We start from the raw sequence: 21,089 nt of genomic DNA on the forward strand, positions 1-21,089 counted from the left end.
TGACACTGACAGACCCTGCTGCTCAAGGTAGGTACTCTTATGCCACCTCCAGTGTACCCCACATAAGCACCTAGTGCTTATTTTATCCAGTAATTTTGAACATTATTGTTTTTCTGATGTTGTTCTGCATGCTGCTTTGCAATGAACATGTGATTGCATTTCCCTGTATGACTCAGAAGTGGAAGCCAGTATGTCAGAGCAATTTTCTGCTGTGTTCACAGGCATCTCTTATGACCCGTCAGTTCAATGTGCCTCCCTCCCTCTGCCTCCATGTTTTGCATCTGATGCTCTGTGTATTTTCTTAGAAAGCTGCCACGCTGGACAGATGCTGAAATTGCCTAATGGAGTATATGGACTGACTTGGAGCTAGCTACAGATGCAGAGAGATCTTCTAACTTTCAGCATCTTCCCTTATGCTCAGATAGACCCAAGACACCTTTTCTACCTCTTTCTTAAGTCAGTCAGTCAGAATATGCACACATGAGTTTAACAACTTCTAAATGTTTTCTTGTCAAATTCAGGTGAGCTTATAAGAGACATTTTTAAAAAGTAAAATGTTACCACATGGAGAATTAACTGCACATTTTATGATCATATTCGTATATGTTCTTTATTGTTGCCATCCTTGAAATATCCCCTGTATATTTTCCCGTACCAGAATATTTTGTTTCCTTAAAAACATAATTGTGTAGGTAAGACACAGAGACTGATGAGTTCATATGTTTTTCAAATTTAGCCTTCGTCTTTTGCTACTGAAAGTACAGAAATGAAGGATGTTGGTGACTTAGAAATCATGAAAATGCAAGAATTTAGCTCAAACAGAAATTATTTGATTTCAAACTTCCTCCTCTTAGGAGCTGTATGGGCACTTAGGCCACTGAAAGATAGACAAGTTACTTTTCTTGTAAATATGACACCCTGAAGTAAAACTTTTTGTCCTCATTGGGTTCTTTGTTTTCCAGCTTGCGAATATCAAGTGAGTCGTCGTTCACACACAGATAGTAACTTGTATCTTCATAGCATTGGAACTGCACTGAATCTCCTTGGTAATGCATGATGAAAAAGTTATTATCTTCACTCAGCTGTGAAAATACACAAAGTAAAGAACACGTTATATTTCTAATGCCTTTCTACAATGTTAAATCTGACAAAAATCATGGATGTTGTTGGCTTGTTGTATTTTATGCTTCTTATGCTTTTCCCTAGTGACTCATATATACCAATTTTTAAATAAACCTTAGACAACAGCTAATCATTTTGGGATAGATTCTGTGATAACTATGAATAAATAATACCCATCTCCCTCAAAGGACTGAGTAATACCAGACTAACAGATGCATTCCTTTGCTTCACAAAAACACCAGCACAGTTTCCCCAGTGTCATGACAATAACTTCGGTTTTTCATCTGGTTATTTTCTTACTATAGGCCTACGCTGTCAACTGCCACTAGCAATAAAATGTCAGTCCACAGTTTTTCTTGCATCTTTTGAAGTAAAATTAGAATATTACAGTAGAAATTACTCTTAAACAACTGTTCTGTTACCTATGGCTTTTCAGTACATCTCTAGTTTCCAATGCACTTTTTTTGAGATCCATCTCCGGAGCAATAGCTATTGTCTAATGAGCTCCTTTGTGTGTGTGTGTGTGTGTGTGTGTGTCTATGTATGTATGTATTTGGGCTCACTAGGCACCTCAGGGTGGGGATGGAGAAGTAGTTACAAAAACACCTCATGCCGGACAGAGGAAGAGTATGTGCTGAAATCTGCAGAAACCAGTAAGCTTGGGGCACCAAAGGGCTGCTGAACCTGCCAGTGGTCTCCAGCACACCTCTGGCACCTACCACGGGTCGTGTAATCCACACCACATCCAAGGGGGCAGCAGCTGCTACAGCTGGACAAAGATTACAGGGCAGTGTATGTGAACACAGCTCCTGAAACTGGGGCTCCTGGGTGTGACTGTGCACAGCTGCTTGAAACCCTCTGGAGTGTGGGTGTGAGTGCACTGAGAATACTGTGTGAACAGTTATCTGCTCCTAATAGTAAAATATTAACTAATAGAAGGTTGAGATTTGTGTTTCCTCAAACTCCTGTCAGAGAGCAGGGAATTTATAGTATCTTTTGGGAAAGAGTGAACGTATCATAATCAAACTATTTAAACTTTCCTTCTAAGTGACCTCTTTGAACACTCTCATCCTACCCATGAGACAGTTCTGTAACTCTGACAAGTCTGGTGTATTATCATAGCTTAAGAGGACCTCTAAAAGAAAACTGAATGCTTGAGGAAAACCAGGAGCACATTTAAAGGTACCATCTATGCCTGAGATTACAGCATTGTCAATAACAACCTTTCCATGGAAGGAGCAATGTGTTCTTTCAGCCCATATGACAACAGGAGATGGAAAGAAAATATCCTGCAGTTATTGCAGAGTACCTGAAAGAAACTTGAGGGCACACCTTCTATTATCAGCAAAGCTATAGTGGGAAGCAGCTAAAACACTCTGTCCTGATCAAGCCAATGTAACAACAGTGTATCAGGAGCTTCAATCCAACAAGTCTGTTTTTAAAAGTACTATTAAGAAAGTTGAAGAAAATTTGTCTTTGGGAATGAAATACCTTCTAGGGACTAGGAATGGTAAAAAGTAAACATAAATGGAATAAGAATGTTTGCTGAAAGAAAACCTGCAGAAGCAAGGAATTCATACGTATAATGCCGAAATTCATGCTAGAACAAGGGAGAATCCAATGGGCTCTTGTAAATGGAAAGCAAAAATTACATGCTTGCAAAAGCAGATTGATATCCAGAAATTTAAAATACCTGCTGTACCTGCATGAAATGATGGAAAATTAGATGGAAAACTATAAGAGGAAAATGATTTGGTGAATGACATTATGTAAGAAGAAAGAGGAACTCCAACTAGAAGCATAATGAAACACCATCAGGGCTGGGAGGTGGAGCAGGTCATTGAAGAACAAAATGTTTTGCAAGAAATCATGGCAGAGGAAATTTTCTATTATGACCTGTAAGGAAGGATGATGAGGAAACTTGGAGAATGTAGTGGACTACTGTCAGAATAAGGTCCTCCTCAGGACAGCTTCCACAGTAGCAGTCAAGATAATTTGCAAATTCCAAGAAAAAAGCTACTGATTTTTAGTTAAAATCTGATCATTTGTTTTCCATTGCATTAAATGAAGAACCAATATGCAGCTTAAGTTTCACATTTAATGACAAAAATTACACCTTTATTCGTGTCCCAGAGGTGATTCACAATGCATTTGAAATAGAATACATATGCTCATGTCAGAAAAATGCTACAAATATTGTCTTCACAGGCTAAAGAAAAACATGTCAGTGATGGGAACTACAGAAAGAGATGTGAGAGAGTAGTATACAAGTTTTAAAATCAACGTTATATGAAGTCAGATTGAATATGGCACAATGAGCATTACTCCAAGCTTGGTTAAAGTGCTGCACTCTAAACTAGGAAGAAACTAAAAGATAAAAAGGAATGGATTTGAAGGCCAGCTGAAACAGAGTATCTTGTGTTGACACATTACACAAAGGAGCATAGGCCACACTGCAATCTACATTTTGCCTCAGATGAAGCAAGGAAATGAGCACGTGATCAAAGAGACACGAGTCATACAGTGATGATACGCGAACTAGTAAAACTGAGCTGCCATCCCAATTACATCAGAGAAGTTATGGACTTTGGAAGATATTACAAATTAATTATGTGGTTTGTGGCTAAAACAGGGTTGGTGACACACCAGTAAAAATTTTGGCTGTTGTTGTGCAGTGCATGCACAGCATCACTCGTTTCTCTTTCTGACCACTCAGCCTCAATAGGCTGGGATGGGCAAGAGGCTGGGACACAGCTGGAACAGCTGTCCCAGAGTGGGCAAAGGGATACTCTATGCCACGTAACATCATGGCCAGTCATAAAGCCTGGTGTAGAGGAAGGAGAATGTGAGGCTGAGGGAATGGGTGTTTGCTTCCAAGAAGGCTACTGCTCAGAGACTGGCTGGGCATTGGTCTGCTTATGGGAGGAAATGACTAAGTACTTTTGCATCACTTGTGATGGTTTTTCTGACCTACATATGTTTTGCTTCTGAGTTTTTTTCTTGACTCAAAAGTTTTCTTACTTTTGCTCTTGCTATTCTCTCCCCTGTCCACTGGCAGGGAGTGGGTCTGAGTGAATATCTGGGGCAGGGTCTTGGATGCTGACTGGAGCCAGCACACCTCAGTGCTTTTTTTTTACTACAGCTGGTCCTGTTCTGACAAATGGTAGGACTGTGCTTCCAGCCCTGGGTCAGTCAGCTCCAGGTGTATTGGACATCACTCCACTGAAAGTAAACTTTGGCCTGCACACTGCTGCCAAGGGGATCAAGAAAAATGCTTTGGCATTATCAGCTGTAGCATTCACTCTGCCACCTTTGATTCCTTTCATACTGAAGGTATAGAATCTCTGATACAGCAGCCATCAATGGTGGCGTGACTTTGTTCAGCCCAGAACAGTCCACTTTCACCCTCCATCAGTCTTCCACACTGGCCATACATGACTACTGAAGGGTGAGTGAGGTTTGCTGATCACTCCTTGGCTTTTCAATAGATGAATCAACTTTCAGAGCCAAAAAAGAAGACCCCCTCTAGCTGCATGCTGGGTGCCAAAAAGGACTGTGCCCCCACAGCCTGCTGCCAAGCACAGTAAACATGACATTGTCACTACTTACAAGGTCAAAACTTCTGAACAAGGATATCTTAGTGGGCCTTTCATGCCAGATTTTACCTGTTTAGAGTTTATTTTGGCCTACTTAACTAGAGTAAAGAGTAAGTCTCTTAATAAGGTCTTTCATGACTGCATAGCCTCTGGTGTAATCTCTCTCGTATTTAGGTTCATTAAGCTATTCAGTAAAATAGAGAGGACTATAGAATAAAAACTCTTACAGCTCTTAATAGGACTTTTACAGCTGCAGTCCTTCACATTCCAGTTCATCCAGGCTGGGGTATTCCAGTCGAAAGTTTGGGAAAATGCTGTCCAGATACAATCACCTAATAACCTTGCATTATCCAGCAACGAACAACTTGAAGAGAAGCAGCCAGATCCAGTGATTCAAATTGTTGACTTCTATCTTTCGGTCATCTTTTAAGCAAATGTGTTAATTCGTGAAGATTTGAAACTGAGGGAAAACTGAGTGCTACTGGTACTTAAGAAAAGCTGAGAGAGTAAAGAATACATCTGCAAAAGTCTGAGGGTAGTAATAGGTCAAGAATAGTAAAATATTATGGTTGAACAGGAACAGAAACTACACTGAAGTGAGATACTAGAGATATGTACTGAAGATGATATGTACTTCTTTGATAACCAGTATATACTCACTAATTCCTGCACTTCTGGAAGAGTGAAAAAGAAGAATAGTAAAAATTTACACATAATTAATGAAAATGGTGAAATGAGAGCTCTCTTGCTTACAGGGAGAAATATGTGTAAGGGTGGGGGAACTGGGAAAACCTTTTCCGTGGAGGATCTAAAGGGAAATACTGTTCTGCAGCTCTTAGTTCATCCTGTTGTGTGGTTAACTATTACAGCTGGAGATGGGGTCAGTAGCTCTGACCGAGGAAGAGGTGACCGGTCTGGAGAGATGGTCCCGAAAGGAATCGCCTTCCCGAGGCCCGGTGTCTTCCCTCAGCTGCTGGCAGGAGGGCCCTTGCAGAGATGTCAGCTCTTTAGTGATTGTCAGCTCATGATTTCAGCTCAGCTCTGCAGGGCAGCCTCCGGGCCAGACCAGAGAGAGACGAGAGGCTCGTGTGGCTGGTTCTGCACGAGGGAGCTTCATTGGTCTGTACTCCAGCGAAGGGGAAAACCAGGGATGAGCATCTCTCTGCCCTCGCAGGGGCAGGGGGCTAGCTCTTATAGGGATACAGGGGGTGGGTGTCAGAGGGTAAAGGCCAACGGGTTACAAAGGATCTGCATAGGGTCTCCTAAAGGATTGTGGGTCTGTCTTTTCTCGCCGTGACCACAGAAGTGGTTGCCTTTCCAGGCTGATTGAGCAATCTCCTTATCTCAGCAGAGATCCCTCCAGGGCAGGGGCTGGGCATACCCCACAGTTAACTGCACTTCCTTCAATGATATTATTAATTATGAAAAACATATTCTAGCTCTATTATAGAGCTAGAATAATCACGGTTATAAGTAAATGCTCCTGAGTGAATTGCTGGGGTTGGCTTCTCTACTGCTGCTCTGGCTGGGATGCTGCCACTGTGTGAACTGTGTGTGGCCATAGTTGTGTCTACAGTGCAGTTTTCCATTCTTACCACAACAGCATTGCAATAAATATTGGTTGTCACCTGTGTTACCTTGCTGACTTAATCCCCAATCAGAATCTGATGTTATTGTAGAGTATTACTTGCTGTAAATTTAAAAAATTATTTTATTGTTATAACAACCTAATTAATATTTTTATTAAATTTAATAAAAGATGTTTCAAGTAATAGTGATTGTGAACCTTATTTCTACAGCCTTGGTTACAGAAATGAATGTTTACAACACTATATGCAACTCTTCCTGGTATAACAACAGGGTCCACAGATTCTCACGTTTCTGATAATTCTACTGGCAGTCTTCAAATAAAAACCAGGAAAATTACTGTCTTTAAGATTAACTATTCAAAGCTAGCAGATTAAATATCACATTCCAGCCTTGCATAGCATCGTCATTATCCATGAGAAATATTTCTCCATCTCAGTGCACTACTTCCACACTTTCTCATCCTAAGGACAATGCAGGCTCTATTCATCACACCAGAAAATATTTACTGACCAGTACATTCATTTTAGAAGGTTTATTAAGAATCTCATGATTCAGAGTTGCCTATGATTTTGCGTCTTTCTCCCACCAGATGTGATTCAAGTGCAGGCTTCTGATTTCTGCTCATACAAATGAGTAACATTTTTTCTTCTATTTCAGGATATCAACAAGAAACCATGATGACCAGATTTTGTTAGGAAAGGAATGGGTTCTCAGAAAGAATTTTTCATTTTAACTCTATTTAAAAAACCCAAAGTGATAAATATGTCTCTACAGGCAACTGTTACAGCTCTTTCAGATGTTCCTCCAAAACTTGAAGGCATAAAGACACTAAGTCTTTTTTTGTGAACAGCTCCACAGAAAAGGCATGTATTTTTATGTTAAAAACAAAGTGCTTGAAATAAAAGAGTGTATGAAATATAATTTGCAAGAATCAATATGACTGTGATAGTTTGCAGCATACAAGGAGGGGACTAGAAGTTGCCTCATAATTTTCCTAAGTTTTGTTGCTTTCTCCTTCTGTGTGGAGCCAAGGAGTATTAGTGGCAGATGAGTAATCAGCAGAACTTAAACTGAAGGACCCACTTAGATTTTCCAGGCCCAGAATTCAGGAGATTTGTTCATTAATTACTAGTAGTGTAGCTCATACCTTTTGAAAACCATTTCAGAGAGACTTTGATTTCTCAGAATTGGTAATTTAATAATTTCTGGTTTAGGAGAAAGGTTAGAAATTTTAGAAAATTTAGGCTGTGAATTTCAGGTTTTCATGGTTTCACAGTCCCTATTATGAAGTTCTGAAACTATCTGAGCCCAAATAGCTCTAATTTTGCCTATTGAAATTGGAAAGATTGTCTTTTCAGTCTAATAATAAACCCACATAGAAATTCCTATTAGTTACATTTCCTTAGTTTTGCATTTTCTCTCAGTTTTAAGGTCTAAACCTTACATGTCTAGGTAAGATATCCTAAAGGGCAAATAATTTCCTCCATGTGCGTACTATGTTTTATCATTTCTATCTAGAGAAGAGCCAACAAAACCAAGCTTTTGTCACAAAAACATGATAAGAAATGACCCAGCTATCTGTATTTCTGTCCACAATGCATCACTCCTGTTTTATAATCATCTGACAATAAGAAAATCATTCTGAAAATAAGACAGGGCTTTATTATTTCCCAGAAGTTTATGGCTGATGGATTCATTAGTTCTTAAAACGCCATAACTTTTGCGATCTGATCCTTCTAGATCTGCTAATACACTCATCCAGATTTTCTAGGTCTCGCCTAAGAATTGGTACTGGATGAAATCTACTTTGTATCTCCCTCCATTTTCTATAAGCATAATAATACAAGAAACATATCTACCTTTCATGTTTTAACTGAAAGTCAGGTATTTTGCCTGGAGATTGAAGGATGTTCTCATAAATACAAGTCAAGGGAAAATGTCTTATTTTCCTTTTTCTGAGGAAAATACAAAAGATCAGTTGAAAGAAAAGTAAGCAATTTGTCACTTAATGAGTAACAGGATGAATTTAGCAGCTCTTTTTACACACCTATGTTTGCATACCCAGTCTCACACACAGGTTTTTATTTGTTTGATCATGATTTATACCTGTTTAAAGTCAGGATCTTCATGGTTGCATGTTTTCATATTGCATCTCTCCATTGAAGGATAATCTGGCTCTGAGCAGGATGCTTTTAAGACCTGTGTTTACAACCACACAGATTGGTTAATTTTGTAATTTAATTTGGTAATTTTTTCTTCATATTTTGCTTTTTAAACCCTTCAAATGTGGCATTAATTCTAAAGAAAACTATTTTTTTGAAGTTCATTAATTATTACCTTCAAATTATCCAAAATTAATAAATTGGTAATTTCTTGAAAAACTTCTATTACTATATTTCTCCTTTACCATTTGCAAAGCAAAATGAATTGGGTTGAAAGCAAATACTCAAGGCAGTCCTTCACACTGTTTAATGCCCAGATTCTATTTAGAAATGCAGCCCTGATCAAACCATATTGTACCAGGATAACAAAACTTTATTCCAGATAAGAAGCCTTGTCGTGTTCCATACCAGAATTCCTGTTGGGATTAGGGAAATTATTTGTATTGTGCTGGAAAAAGAAAGGTCTGTGATCATTCCAAGGTTTTCACATATTTGGTAGACACCAAGTATGTCTTACCTCATCTTCCAATAAGAACTGCTTTCAATTATGTCAAGAAACATAATCTGGTATGACTGGGAATCTTAAAATAGCCCATTGGAAAGTAAAAACCACTAGGGCTCAACACACTCAGTTCTTCTCCTGATTTGCTGGAACACCCTTCAAACAACTAATTTATGAAAAAGTAACCTCTGAATCAGAAAAATCCTTTTAAAATAGTTGCTGTTTTAGGGACAGAAAGGAAAATCCCTCTCTGTGAGTAATAGGCTATTAATATAATGTATGCATCTTACACTGTAGATACAAAAGTGCTGCTAGCAAGGATTTTCTTGCTATTTTCTAAGCCCGTGAGAGATTTTTCTCTCTCACAGAAGAGGTAGCAGAGTATGTGAACAACCAAACACCTGCAGCCTTGAAAAGTTTTGTTTATGGTATAGTAGAAAAATATTTTGAAAATGGATGTTTTAGGATTTTAGCCAATCACCCCAAGGGGTGGCTGATCCTTTGTCCAATTAGACTATGAAGAAAAAAGTCTATAAAAGAGTTTGTAAAATAATTAAAATCATCAATCTTGCTGCACAATTGCTGCCTGCTGGATCTTCTCTCCTCCTCCTCCTCCCTATGGCTGCAGGACACGGTGATATACCCTAGGGCCTAGGCCTGCGGTAATATTACACCATACATTTCCCTAGAAAAATTCAGGAAATAGATTTTATAGTTGTTTGTAAGTTAAAAACAAATGAAAAACATCCAAGACTTTTTGAGGAAGCATTTGGTGTTTTACACCATCATGCATGGCTGACATCAGATGAAGCGTCATTCTTTATCTCAACATACCTGTGTAAACAGAGCTTCTTGGACCTTTGCTCTTAAGAGGGTAAACTGCAACGTAGCACTCTTCCTCAGACAGATTTTAACAATGGTTATAATCCCTCACTAGGGAAGACTATGCTTGCCTTCTCTTCCTATCAGAAACAAACCTTCACAGGACTGGAGAAAATGAGGATGCTTAGACACCAGTAAATGCTTGAAACAGGATGTTCAGCTGTGTTTTCTTTTCATCACATTCCTTATCTTGTAATGTGGGTTCATTGGAAGAAAATAATTTCCATTCAAACTCATCTCTTTCCAAGGCAAGATTCCTGCTGTTTACTCCCCTCTTATTTTCCTGTATGTGTTCTGGCTAAGAAGCTCCCTCTTCCTCCACAGAGACTGGACCCCAACATCCCTGACTGTCTTCTAGTCGCAGTAGTCAACTACCCAACCCAAAAATTTTTGCAATAACCTTCTCTGAGTATTTACCAAGACAGAATAAAGGGATGTACTTGGAAGTTATGAAATGTGGAAGGTGGTAAGTAAAGTGAATTTGAAAAGGTCTGTGGGGGAAATTTTCCCATAGTAAGGAAGAGCACCCGCATGTTATAAAGAAAATAAATGACTTCTTACCTTCAGAGACAGATGCTTCTTACCCTTGCACAACAGAACAAATTCATTAAGCTTTGATCTCTGTGTGAGGATCACCAAATTTTTTGAATCTGTTTTACACAGAGGAGAATACTGTAATAATATATTACTTTATTAAATGAAGCAGAGCTGAATACAGTACAAAGAGAAAACATTCATTTATCGGAATAGGAATGGAAATAAATAAAATCACTTTTGATACCATTCTCTTGTCTAAAGTGTTTAAAGCCTATTCCTCTGTGAGGCTTTAAATTTACATTTATATATACATATATACATATATATATGCATATATATTTGTATATAAATATGTATATATATACATATATATGTATATATACATATATAGGTATATAAATATACATTTATATATACATATATACATATATACATATGTATACATATATATGTATATATATGTATATATATACATATATACATATATATATACAATATATATACATATATACATATATATATACAGTATATACATTTTATTTCTCTACTTTTACATTCAATGTGTGAAATATCAGTTATACATTAATATAAACCACAAAGGCATATGCAGTAGATAGATAACACATTTGTGTAATAAACATGTTTATGGTATATACTTGACTATGTATATGTCACTATGGAAAATGTAGAATTATTTCCCTTTTATTTTCTGTATGTTTCTAGATCAAAATCCTCCTACTATCATAATTGTGAATGCATTGGATTAATTCAATTTTTGAGCAAATACCGTTTTTTCAGCTGCAGGAAGTAAGACAATATCAATAATATGGGACATTCTTCAGCCTGATAAACTGACAATGCTCGTTGCTACTTTCTGGTGCTTCAAGGCCTCAGCGAAAAGTAAACAAAGGTACCCTTGGCCAGCGGATACAGCACACAAGAGCATTACCTGGCAAAACCCATTACATTAATGACTACTCAGTGAGGCTATACCTATCTGACTGACTTTCAGACTTATTTCAAATAATACCACTTGTGCTTTTAGAAGTATCTCAAGCGTACCATTTAACGCAAAAAATATAAAAGAAAGTGGCAGTTGATCTATATGTTTACCACTGCAGCAACTGAATACAAATTTTAAAGATGTTAGATTTTTATGCATTAACAGCTGTAGTTAAGGACTTTGGGGTTTTTTTATGTATTACCAAAGGCATTTTCTAGCCTCTGAAGTATATTCAGAATTAGCAGACCATATTAATCCCACCTGACTAATTTTAGCTGCTCTTGGCCCTGATTTTAACTGCCTTAACTTTCCTTGACTATAATGCTTTTGTATTATTCTTCTGAAGCAAATTTTCTGAGATAGCTATAGCATGAAAATAGCATTAAAATCCTTGTCAAAAATTGAGAAAAAACTCTCTAGGCTAAACTGAGTGTGCTTTACTCAGTTTACATGGGTATTCAGATAGATATAGTAGACTAGGTCTACAATTCTGTCATTTTTATTACTTTTTGTGACATCACCTTAGATTGCCTCAGCTGCAATTGTCCAATTTCAGTTGGGGCATTTAAAGAGACACATCAACAGGCAAGAGAAACTTCTTATCCAAGTCAAGAGTATTCTCATTTGGAAGAAAGAGTGACAACAAAAAAGGTATGCAGGAGTCCATCCAGTTGACCAGGGACATCTATCAACATGACTTGTATCCTAACTATCCTTGGCTTTCTCCATCAATAGCTTTTATTGTGACTGGCTTGCACATTGTTTAGTCTAAGTAAGTCCAAAGGAGCCCAACTTTCTCTATCGCCTCTGAAAGACATGACAAGTGGTCTATCAGACAGCCAGTGAATGGCAATGAAAGTAAGGGACCTTTCCATGATTGCATACGTGATGCTTCCACTCTCTGATGGCTTATGAATGAATTACCTCATCTCTCTGGTCACTAAAACCTCACCAGTGTCTAAGGGGAAATTTTAAAATTCATGCAAATAAAATGTCTTGAAATTAAATAAATTAAATAACTTCTTGCTTGGGATATCCCTAAAATGCAAAGCTTTGGGATTTGGGAGGATATCAATATTTTTATACTGTTCCCTAGAAATCCTCATTTGGCCCTTCTTCAAGGTGCAGTACTGGACCAGATGGATATTTGTTCTCATTGGTTACAGGAGCCCTCAATGGCTGGAATTAGAGTGCGTTTTTCTTCCACTGTAATACCTGAACTAATATATCTTTGATTTTCTCAATCATTTCTCACGTGTGCAATATGAAAGTTCCAAAAGTGTGCCTCCTCTTTCTTCATATTCACTTCTTTTTGGTTTTCCTGTCCTGCTAAAACAGGTCTTTGCTAGTTAAGACTCATATGCAATAGAGCAATAGAACACCAACACTTTTCCACAAAACAAATTGTATGTTCTAGTTTGCACGCAATTTATTTCCTTATATGCATTTGTGTTCAGTCCAAGCCACTACTCCTAATTTGAAAATTTTGTAACTTTGAAGATTTCTTCTTACGGAACACAGAAAGGCTCTTTTATTTCTAGAGCTGTCCAGTAATGTGAGCTAAGTGAAAAACCTGGTACAATATGTTACTTCTAATGTCAAGTTTATGTGTAAAATACTACTACCTTCATTTCCTACTCTCAAATGTATCTTCATAACCACACCCTAACAAAGAGATGATACCTTTTATTCCCACAAGAGTCTTATCAGTAACTGCTGCTTCATTCCTTGTGAACACGCTTAACCACGCAATATCTAAAATAGAATGTATTTAACAAATATGTGGAATTAGAGAGCTACATTCCTCAAATTTAAAAATAATACAGATTATTTAAAGAATTGTTTTGCAATCTGAGAAGGAGTGTATAATAGCAACAGACATCAGATTTTTTTTCTTGAGGGTTTCTGAATTCATTTAACCCTGGAGGGCTGTACAGTTAGACTTGTGAACAGGTACCGTGAAGTCTGAGTCTAAAAAGTGTATTGATTGCTTAAATATCTTTTGCTACAGAGAATGCACCTGAGAAACAAGAGCTTGGTGACCAGATGTAAAGCCTAGTGTGCTGTTAAAGAGGAGCCTGAAGTGCCTTGGCAGTGAAAGTGAGGACCCTAATATGAAATGTACGAGATTGGGAAGTAACAGGTAACAATAGCAGGTGGTTTCTGGCTTTTCTACAGCCTGAATCACACAGCCAGTCAGGTGGGGAAAACATCACCCACTTCAGGTCAAAATCACAAACGTCCTGGTTACAACTGGTACCTAATATTATGTTGTCCTAACTGCATCATGAATATATGTCTGTGGTGCTTGTGTGCACAATAACATTACACAGAATTTCCTTTTTTTATTTTTGTCTTCTAGGAGTATCACTATCTTCTACATCAGGCTTGTCAGACTATGTATCTGTTCACAAACTGCTTCCATTGTATACCTATACAGGTTTTGGTTCTGTTCATAAAATAACAATACTAATTGTCTGAGTGACTTCAAAATTCTATGGAGTTATCAAGAAAAAGATACTGAAAAATACATAAAGAACACTTAAGTACCCTGTCAGTGCAGCTGTTATTATTCACAATTTAATAGACTAAAAGTTTTAGTAATTCAATAGCTAACTTAAAGATTTCGACTTTCTCCTCTGGTTTTGTCAAAAATATGTTTTATTGGGTTTTTTCCCTACTTTCAAATATTGGAAATTGTACCATTCTAGAATAATTGCATCATTCTAGAATAACTGCATTTGATATTATTTATCTCTTCTCTACCAACATTACATCCTCTAACAAGTGTTTGCATGATGATAGCTGTGATAACATCCTTGGTGTCAAATAGAGAAACCCCATTTGAGACAAAAGAGTTTCATGAAAAATAAAATAACCCCACAAATTCCAAATTATGCTCTAATTTTCTCCATTTTGCACTTGTTCTTGAGAATTATCCTTCCTTTCTCTCTCTTTAGTCTGGACTTTCCTGCTAAGGCAAATGAGTGTGAACAATACAATCTTGTCATTTATGTATATTAGGTACCCGCTGTAAATCAGGATAAAAGTTTTCTTTTATCATTATCAATATTCATTCAGATCCAGTATAAAGTAATGTCTACAGAGAATAGGATCATAGAATCATTTAGGTTGGAAAATACCCTTATGATCCTTGAATCCAACCACTAATCTGACACTGCCAAGTACACCATGTTCCTAATCACCACATCCACACACCTAAATCCCTACAGGGGTGGCGACTCAACCACTTCCCTGGGCAGCCTGTTCCGGAGTTTGGCAGCTCTTTCAGTAGAGAAATTTTCCCTAATATCTAATCTAAAGCCCCCCTGGCACAACCTGAGGGCATTTCCACTCATCCTGTCTCTTGTTACCTGGGAGAAGAAACTGACCCCCACCTGGCTACACCCTCCTTTCAGGGAGTTGTAGAGAGTGATAAGGTCACACCTGAGCCTCTTTTCCTCCAGGCTAAACACCCCCAGCTCCCTCAGATGCTCCTTAAAGGACTTGTGCTACAGACCCTTCACCAGCCCTGTTGCCCTTCTCTGGACATGCTCCAGCACCTCCATGTCTTTCCTGGAGTGAGGGGCCCAGGGCTGGACAAATTACATAATAAAATGTACATAATAGTACATTTTAAAATGTTCTGAGTACTATACATACAGTTGGCGAGTTTTGGTACATAAAGAACACTACCTTCATGGGATTGTGAATCCTTGGTAGATATTTCATGATGACCATCTTCATCTATGTCAAAATGCACTGTTTTTGAGTCTTCAGTTAGTATGTAACATTTCACTGTTTCTCGCAGGCTGAACACTAATAAAAAATGAGTTGTAATTAATTTTACTGTCAACAGAAAAATGGCAACATTTCGTTAGAAAAAGATTAAGTGTGATTTCTTAACAATCTTAACTTGATAATCTATGTATATTTGAACTATGAGCAGTATAGCCAACATGTATGAGAAGTTTCACAGTGGGCTTAAGCAGCTGTTTTGGGGGCTTGATGTCAGTGTGAAGAAGGAAAATAAGTATTTTTTTGCTTAGAAGGTTATGCCAGTGAGCAGAAAATATGTATCTCAAACTTGCAGAGAGATAACATGTGAAAACTTGAGTCTGACAAAACAGCTTCCAAACCAAGAACCTGAGGGTAGCGTGAAAAGAGGGATGGTGGGCAACGTGCAGATAGCTGTGTTGAAAAAGACTAAAGACTAATGGGAACAGGATGAGTTTGAACATGGGAGAGTGGGTCCACATTTGCAGTTGGCTGGTGAATGAGTAGACTTAGAGTAGCCAATGGAGCTTTGTGGGAAGCCTGAGCCAAAGCAAGGCTGTTCACAGAAGTCTTTGAATGGAGAGATGTGAAAAATAAAGTTGTAAGCTTCATTATGAAGAAAAGAAGAGGTAAAGTAGGGAATGTTTCTCTGCAGCATACTGTTTATAGACTAGTTTCCTGTATTTCATAGGTAAGTACTTGCCCATTTCCCAATTATGCATTTTGAAAATTGGATCTGGGTATCAACAGGACTTTTAGGTCAGAGTGCATACAGCTACCTGAAACAGCAGCATTTATTTGGGAGATCAGACATCTCTTACTGAAAATAAAATAAAAAAACCCCCAGGTCTTTCTAGCTGAAAGCTGCCAGGAGGGAAATTGTTCCCTTTCACTCCTGAACACAACTGTGCTGTTCTGGACATCCAGACACTTGGATGTCAGACACCTACAGAATAACACTCTAAGGAACAATTTTGATTATGTTCAGCTGAACATCGTTTTACTGGAAGAGGTTTGATATTTTCAAATGCAGTTAAGACATTTCTGAGATCACACAGAGCTTCAGGGTATGCTCCAAGACAAAACATTCTGTCTTTGCCAGAATAATTAGGCAAGCAAAACAACAGGATACACAGAATGCACCAGCAGTGGCATAATGTTCTAGGAATGTCTGACTTCACCAAAAACTTTGTTACTTATTTTATATAGAGATACCTCATCTGGAACATCTGTATTTAAGCAAGTATTTTGAAAAAATTACGTTTTTTCCAAGAAGTTTTCTTTCCAGCCTGTTTAGGCTGAGCAGAAACTCTGCACATGCAATCAAAGAGAAGGATGATGCACATTCTGACAGCCTGAGTCACATCCTCCAGAAGTGGCAAGTTCTGTGTTGGACCTTTGGTTACATGCCTAGCTAATTTATGATTGGTTTTCTCTTCAAAGGCAACTGGTGATCAGGCTTCCAGAAAAAAATGATGGGTTATTCTAAAAAGCAACAGGACAACAGCTACAATAATCAATACAGCAACCTTTCAAAAATTGTGTATTGTAGAAGTTATAGTGTAAGAATTTTACTTATAACTAGAATTACAAGAACTAGTGCAGCGCCCACACTAAAATTTTTGGCAGGTCTGCTTATGTCATTCACTCTTTCCCAGGGAGGTACATTTGTACGTAAGGAACTACTGGTCTGAACATGGTGGTGAGAAAAATCTAATGTCAGTATTTTAAGGAGTATTGTTGTTCTGGTTATTTTAAAGGTAGCTTTTGAGGTCTTGTTTTCACCAAGTATTTTTATTTTTGACAACATTATAGAAAAATTGTTCCACATGCTTAATTTCATTGGATTTTACCTTGGATTGGAATATTCTCTTCAAGATAACAGACATACCTGTCACTCAGGTAAGAGTTACCTGGCTTTCCAGGAGCTGTTCTCATATTTGTAAGCAGTAATTGCTTCTCCACAGACTGGCTTCCATGGAGAGGCATTTGATATGGCTTTTCACGGCCTGAGCGGAGCAGCATTGCAGAGGCACTCAAGAAATACTGATGATGATGACATCAGTTGACTTCCTTTTCCAGTCCTAAAGTAGAGTTAGAATTTGTCACAGGACTTTGTGTTTCCATTGAGAAACAAATTTTCAAATATAATTTTGATAAATGACAGTTAATGGAAGCAGATAAACTCAATAAATGTTTGACTGCTTGCATGACCCAAGCCTTTGACTTGCAAAGCAAGAACAGTGTGTTTCCAGTGATGGCAAATCAGTTAACTGTTCTAAACTTCCACTAAGATGCATGCTAACATGGATAACACAGTTGTGTTGAAGGAATATATTTTGAAAGACTTCCCCTTAGATAAGACATAAGCAGTGTTTGTGACTTCAATTTCTTTATGTTTGTCAATCATAGGAAGTTAGCTACATTTTACTAACTGAATTGAAAAATCACATTCATTTTGTGAATTCAGTCTAAGATAACTGTCAAAGTATTCATAAGTGATTGAAAATGATGCTAACTTGAACACAGCATAATCTGACTCTCAGAGGTATATGCAGTATATTGCAATCTTAAACCAAGGTTCAGGAAATCTTGAGGACTGGAATTTGGAAATTTGAGGAATATATTATAATTATTAAGGGATATCAGTAAGGTTAGATATCTGAAGGAGAGGTTGATGTCTAAAAATATTAACTACTTTGATGGTGAAACCACACAGGCGGCTATCAAGATATCCTGAAGTTGCAAGTTAAATCACTGCATTTCAGAAAAGCTAAAGACCTTACTTCGGTTTGAAGAAAGGGAAACTGAAGTTCTGAAGTCTACATGCTCTCCTGAAGTCACCTGTTTATGACAAGTCTTTATGACAAGTGCAGACCAAAGAAAACAAGGAGCTTCAATTCTGTCTGGTATCCTGGTGAATGAACCAAGTAAAGGTGGGTACAATTTTAGCCCCGTGCAGCTTTGCATGGACTAACTAAATATCTGGTAGGCCAGAGAGATCATGGCTCTGACGCAAGTGTAATGGCTTCTAAATTCACCCAAGGAAGGGTAGGGCAGTTCTGTTTTCTGATTTGGTTCACTTCCCTGATACAAAACTTCATATTAAATTTTTACATGAAATTAAAGACTTCTGTCCCTGTCAATTCTCTTGTTAATAGACTAAAAGGGATAACTAAGGCTCTTATTCACTCTCTTCAACTCTAGTTATAACAACATTCAGTTAGGACACTGAAAAGTGAAACACTTACTATATGGGATTGCTCTTCCTAGTAAATAGGTCTTGGATTTTGAGTATCTGATAACTTGTAGTCAGAGGTAGAAAGAAAGGCCTGGGCCTTCCTCATCTTGCTGAAACTGCTTTATCACTGAGCATTCTCAACAAAAGAAAACATTCTTTGTGCCCTAACTGGAACCTGGTCTCTGGAAACTTCTACCTGAATCGGGCTCTGTGGTGTGTTTGGACAGTAATACCACCTTGTGAATCTTGAGAGATGTAAGTCTGTCGGTGTTCATTAACAAAGCGTTCAGACTTTGCTAGGTCTATGAGGCTCAAGAACAGACAATCACTTACTCAAGATTCCTACTGAAAACAAGTGTAATTCTAGTTTGGCTGCTCTTGATCAGAAGTTCTGAAGATCCCAATTCCTGATTTTTATCTATGTTTAGAGTCTTGCACCTGCATTACTTACACTCACAACTGTAAGAAAAGGAGAATGTTGACAAGTCAGGACTGAAGGATTCCTGAAGAGGGCAGAACAGCTCAAAGATATTTTCAGAAATATATTTAGGCAGTGGATAAATTCTTAAGAAACTTTCTATGATGAATGATGGACAAGTGATGTTCTGAAGGACAGTGCTAAAGTTTATTTATTTTGTCTTGTTTAAACAAGTAGAAAGTAGAAAAGTCTATGGTGGAACTTCACTTCCGTTGGGTCTCCAGAACAATAAAACTCCCTACAACAAATAACAGAAGCTTTCACACCTTGAAATGCCTCATATATTCCTTAAGACTGAGTGACATATAAATACTCCCATTTCAATAGACCTTTCCTGTCATGACATGTTCTTATATAGATGTTGCCCAAGCCCACGTTTTTCATTCTTTGTCATAGTTTTTATGCTGTGTATATCTCCCTATGTTGATTTCTGTGTCTTAAGATCTTTCATACCTATTTCTTCCTTTTCTCTCTTCTGTAATGTATACATTGAAGAGGACTAGGAAGATCTGGATATTGTTCTGGGCTGCAGACATGTCAACCACTGTTTTGGAAACTTGGATCTGATTCATTTCATTTTGCATCTAAGCTAAGAACAAGGGAATTAAAGCTCTTTAAACTGCTGAAATCAGATATTAGTGAGTATGTTTATGGCCAATGACAACATGATCACACTAAAAGCAGAGGAAATTTGAAATTTTTTTGTATTACATAGATTATATGAATTCCTTGATATGAAGACAGCAAAGAAAATCTGTTACATAGCCTCTCTTGCCCCCTTAGTGATAGTTTGTTCTTAGCCTTCACTCTTGCTTTCACTTAACCCCAAGACACATGTGATCATAAAACTAAATTCAGTACATGAAAACAACATTTAAAATTTTGAAGTTCATTCATATGGTGGTATGTCCCAAATATTATCTCATATTGTATTGATAAATTCATAACAAGATATGTCTAAGATCCTTACAGGGTCAGAACTGTTTTTGTGGAGTGTATTGAGTTGCAGCTGTTAGTCTGCTAGCAAAGATAGTAAGAAACTCCTCCAAGTTTGTTCCAATTTAACAGTTGATTAAAAAGAATCTTTAGCATCCTATAGCTAATAAAAAATGAGGTTTATAGTCTCTCTCAAATAAGATTTTACAAAATCTATCATCTAAACTAGGCAGAGGGATACAAAAAAATACACATAAAATAGATGAAGAGATTTTTTTAAGAAAACTTTAAAGACAACTGAAAAAATTGCTATTTCATAGAATCTCAACAAAATTCTGATATTATCTTAAATTATTTAACCCTGCTGTAATCTTCCACTCTTGCTTACCTTAGTTCGTGTGTGTTTTTGTCTCTGCTGAGATACTTCTACTGAACAAAAGGCTAGAAGCAGCTCTGTTACAGCCAATTTATTGCCTGAACGGAGGGCAGGAAGCCAAACCTCTGAATAAAACAAAAGTCTGACGTGGACCTAATCTCCTAGATCTCTACATACTTTCATTTGTATACACATTCTAATGGTTCTAACTGCTCCTGGAATTACAGGAGTGTTGGAAATTGCAGGAACAAACTTTTAAATGTCTGTTTCTATAAGATGCCACAGAAGATTTTGTGCCTAGAACTGCATGCGAATTTTTAGCCACTAGTTCTGTGTATTCTGTTCCTATATTTTATGTCACTAACATTGCTCTTGTTTTCTGTCATTCTTCCAAGGCTGAGCCATGTGCAGAGACTGGGTTTATAGCAATATAAACATATTAAAAGTAGAACTGTAGCCTCTGTTTCAGGGAGCTCATGAGAAATGGTTGATCAATAGTTAACTCATGTAAGCAGAGTTAACTGTTAAGAGACAGCAAGTGTTAATTACAAAACCTAAGAAGCAGGATTCACCTTAACCTTGTCAAGATTAGAGGAACAATAATTTACTTGAAACCAACACAGAAACTGCTGAATCATTCCACAAAGGACTGCGCATGCTCCAGAAAGAGAGGTGAAAAGTGCATTGTGATAGATTACTGACCTTCATCAGAAAGACTCCCGAGGAAGAAGAGGAGCCTTCCTCAGTTCGACCACCAGGACACACCACCCATGTGTGACACATATGCTAATGATATTAATGACTTCCGAGAACTGATTTGTATAACCACTCCTATCCCAAGGAATGTGATGACAATTCATGAATTTTACCCATAATATTGTGTTGTA

General features: G+C 37.6%; 1 protein-coding gene across 4 annotated transcripts; it reads right to left on the reverse strand.

Moving 5' to 3' along the window:
* Positions 1 to 568: 568 nt before the first annotated feature.
* Positions 569 to 20,992, reverse strand: LOC121657396. 4 transcript variants are annotated; one of them, XR_006013606.1, is made up of 8 exons: positions 20,215 to 20,549; positions 17,085 to 17,255; positions 15,091 to 15,213; positions 13,078 to 13,149; positions 10,416 to 10,504; positions 8,415 to 8,507; positions 8,168 to 8,263; positions 1,004 to 1,082 (listed from the first exon to the last, which is right to left on the reverse strand). XR_006013606.1 is itself a non-coding variant. In XM_042013084.1 (7 exons), the coding sequence occupies exons 2-7, from the start codon at positions 17,194 to 17,196 to the stop codon at positions 894 to 896; spliced, it is 678 nt and encodes a 225-aa protein (XP_041869018.1). In that variant the 5' UTR covers positions 17,197 to 17,255; positions 20,905 to 20,992; the 3' UTR covers positions 569 to 893. The 4 variants fall into 4 exon arrangements, 3 of the variants coding, with proteins under 3 accessions (XP_041869018.1, XP_041869017.1, XP_041869019.1); XM_042013084.1 differs by lacking the exons at positions 8,168 to 8,263; positions 20,215 to 20,549 and adding an exon at positions 20,905 to 20,992 and having other exon boundaries at positions 569 to 1,082; XM_042013083.1 differs by lacking the exon at positions 8,168 to 8,263 and having other exon boundaries at positions 569 to 1,082; positions 20,215 to 20,312.
* Positions 20,993 to 21,089: the final 97 nt, after the last annotated feature.

This window comes from Corvus kubaryi, unplaced genomic scaffold (genome assembly GCF_017639235.1).
Source record: "Corvus kubaryi isolate FWS band 111438036 unplaced genomic scaffold, C.kubaryi_AGA036_p1.0 split1-37296, whole genome shotgun sequence".
NCBI lineage: Eukaryota > Metazoa > Chordata > Aves > Passeriformes > Corvidae > Corvus > Corvus kubaryi.

Excerpts from the sequence above, each read along its gene's own strand:
- LOC121657396 (XM_042013084.1), bottom strand. The coding sequence starts at position 17,196 with ATGCTGCTCCGCTCAGGCCGTGAAAAGCCATATCAAATGCCTCTCCAT. Across the intron at positions 13,150-15,090 it reads GGATTCACAATCCCATGAAG|ATATTGCGTGGTTAAGCGTG; the intron begins GTAGTGTTCTTT and ends ATTCTATTTTAG. Across the intron at positions 1,083-8,414 it reads AAGATCCTGACTTTAAACAG|CTGAGTGAAGATAATAACTT; the intron begins GTATAAATCATG and ends GTATTTTCACAG.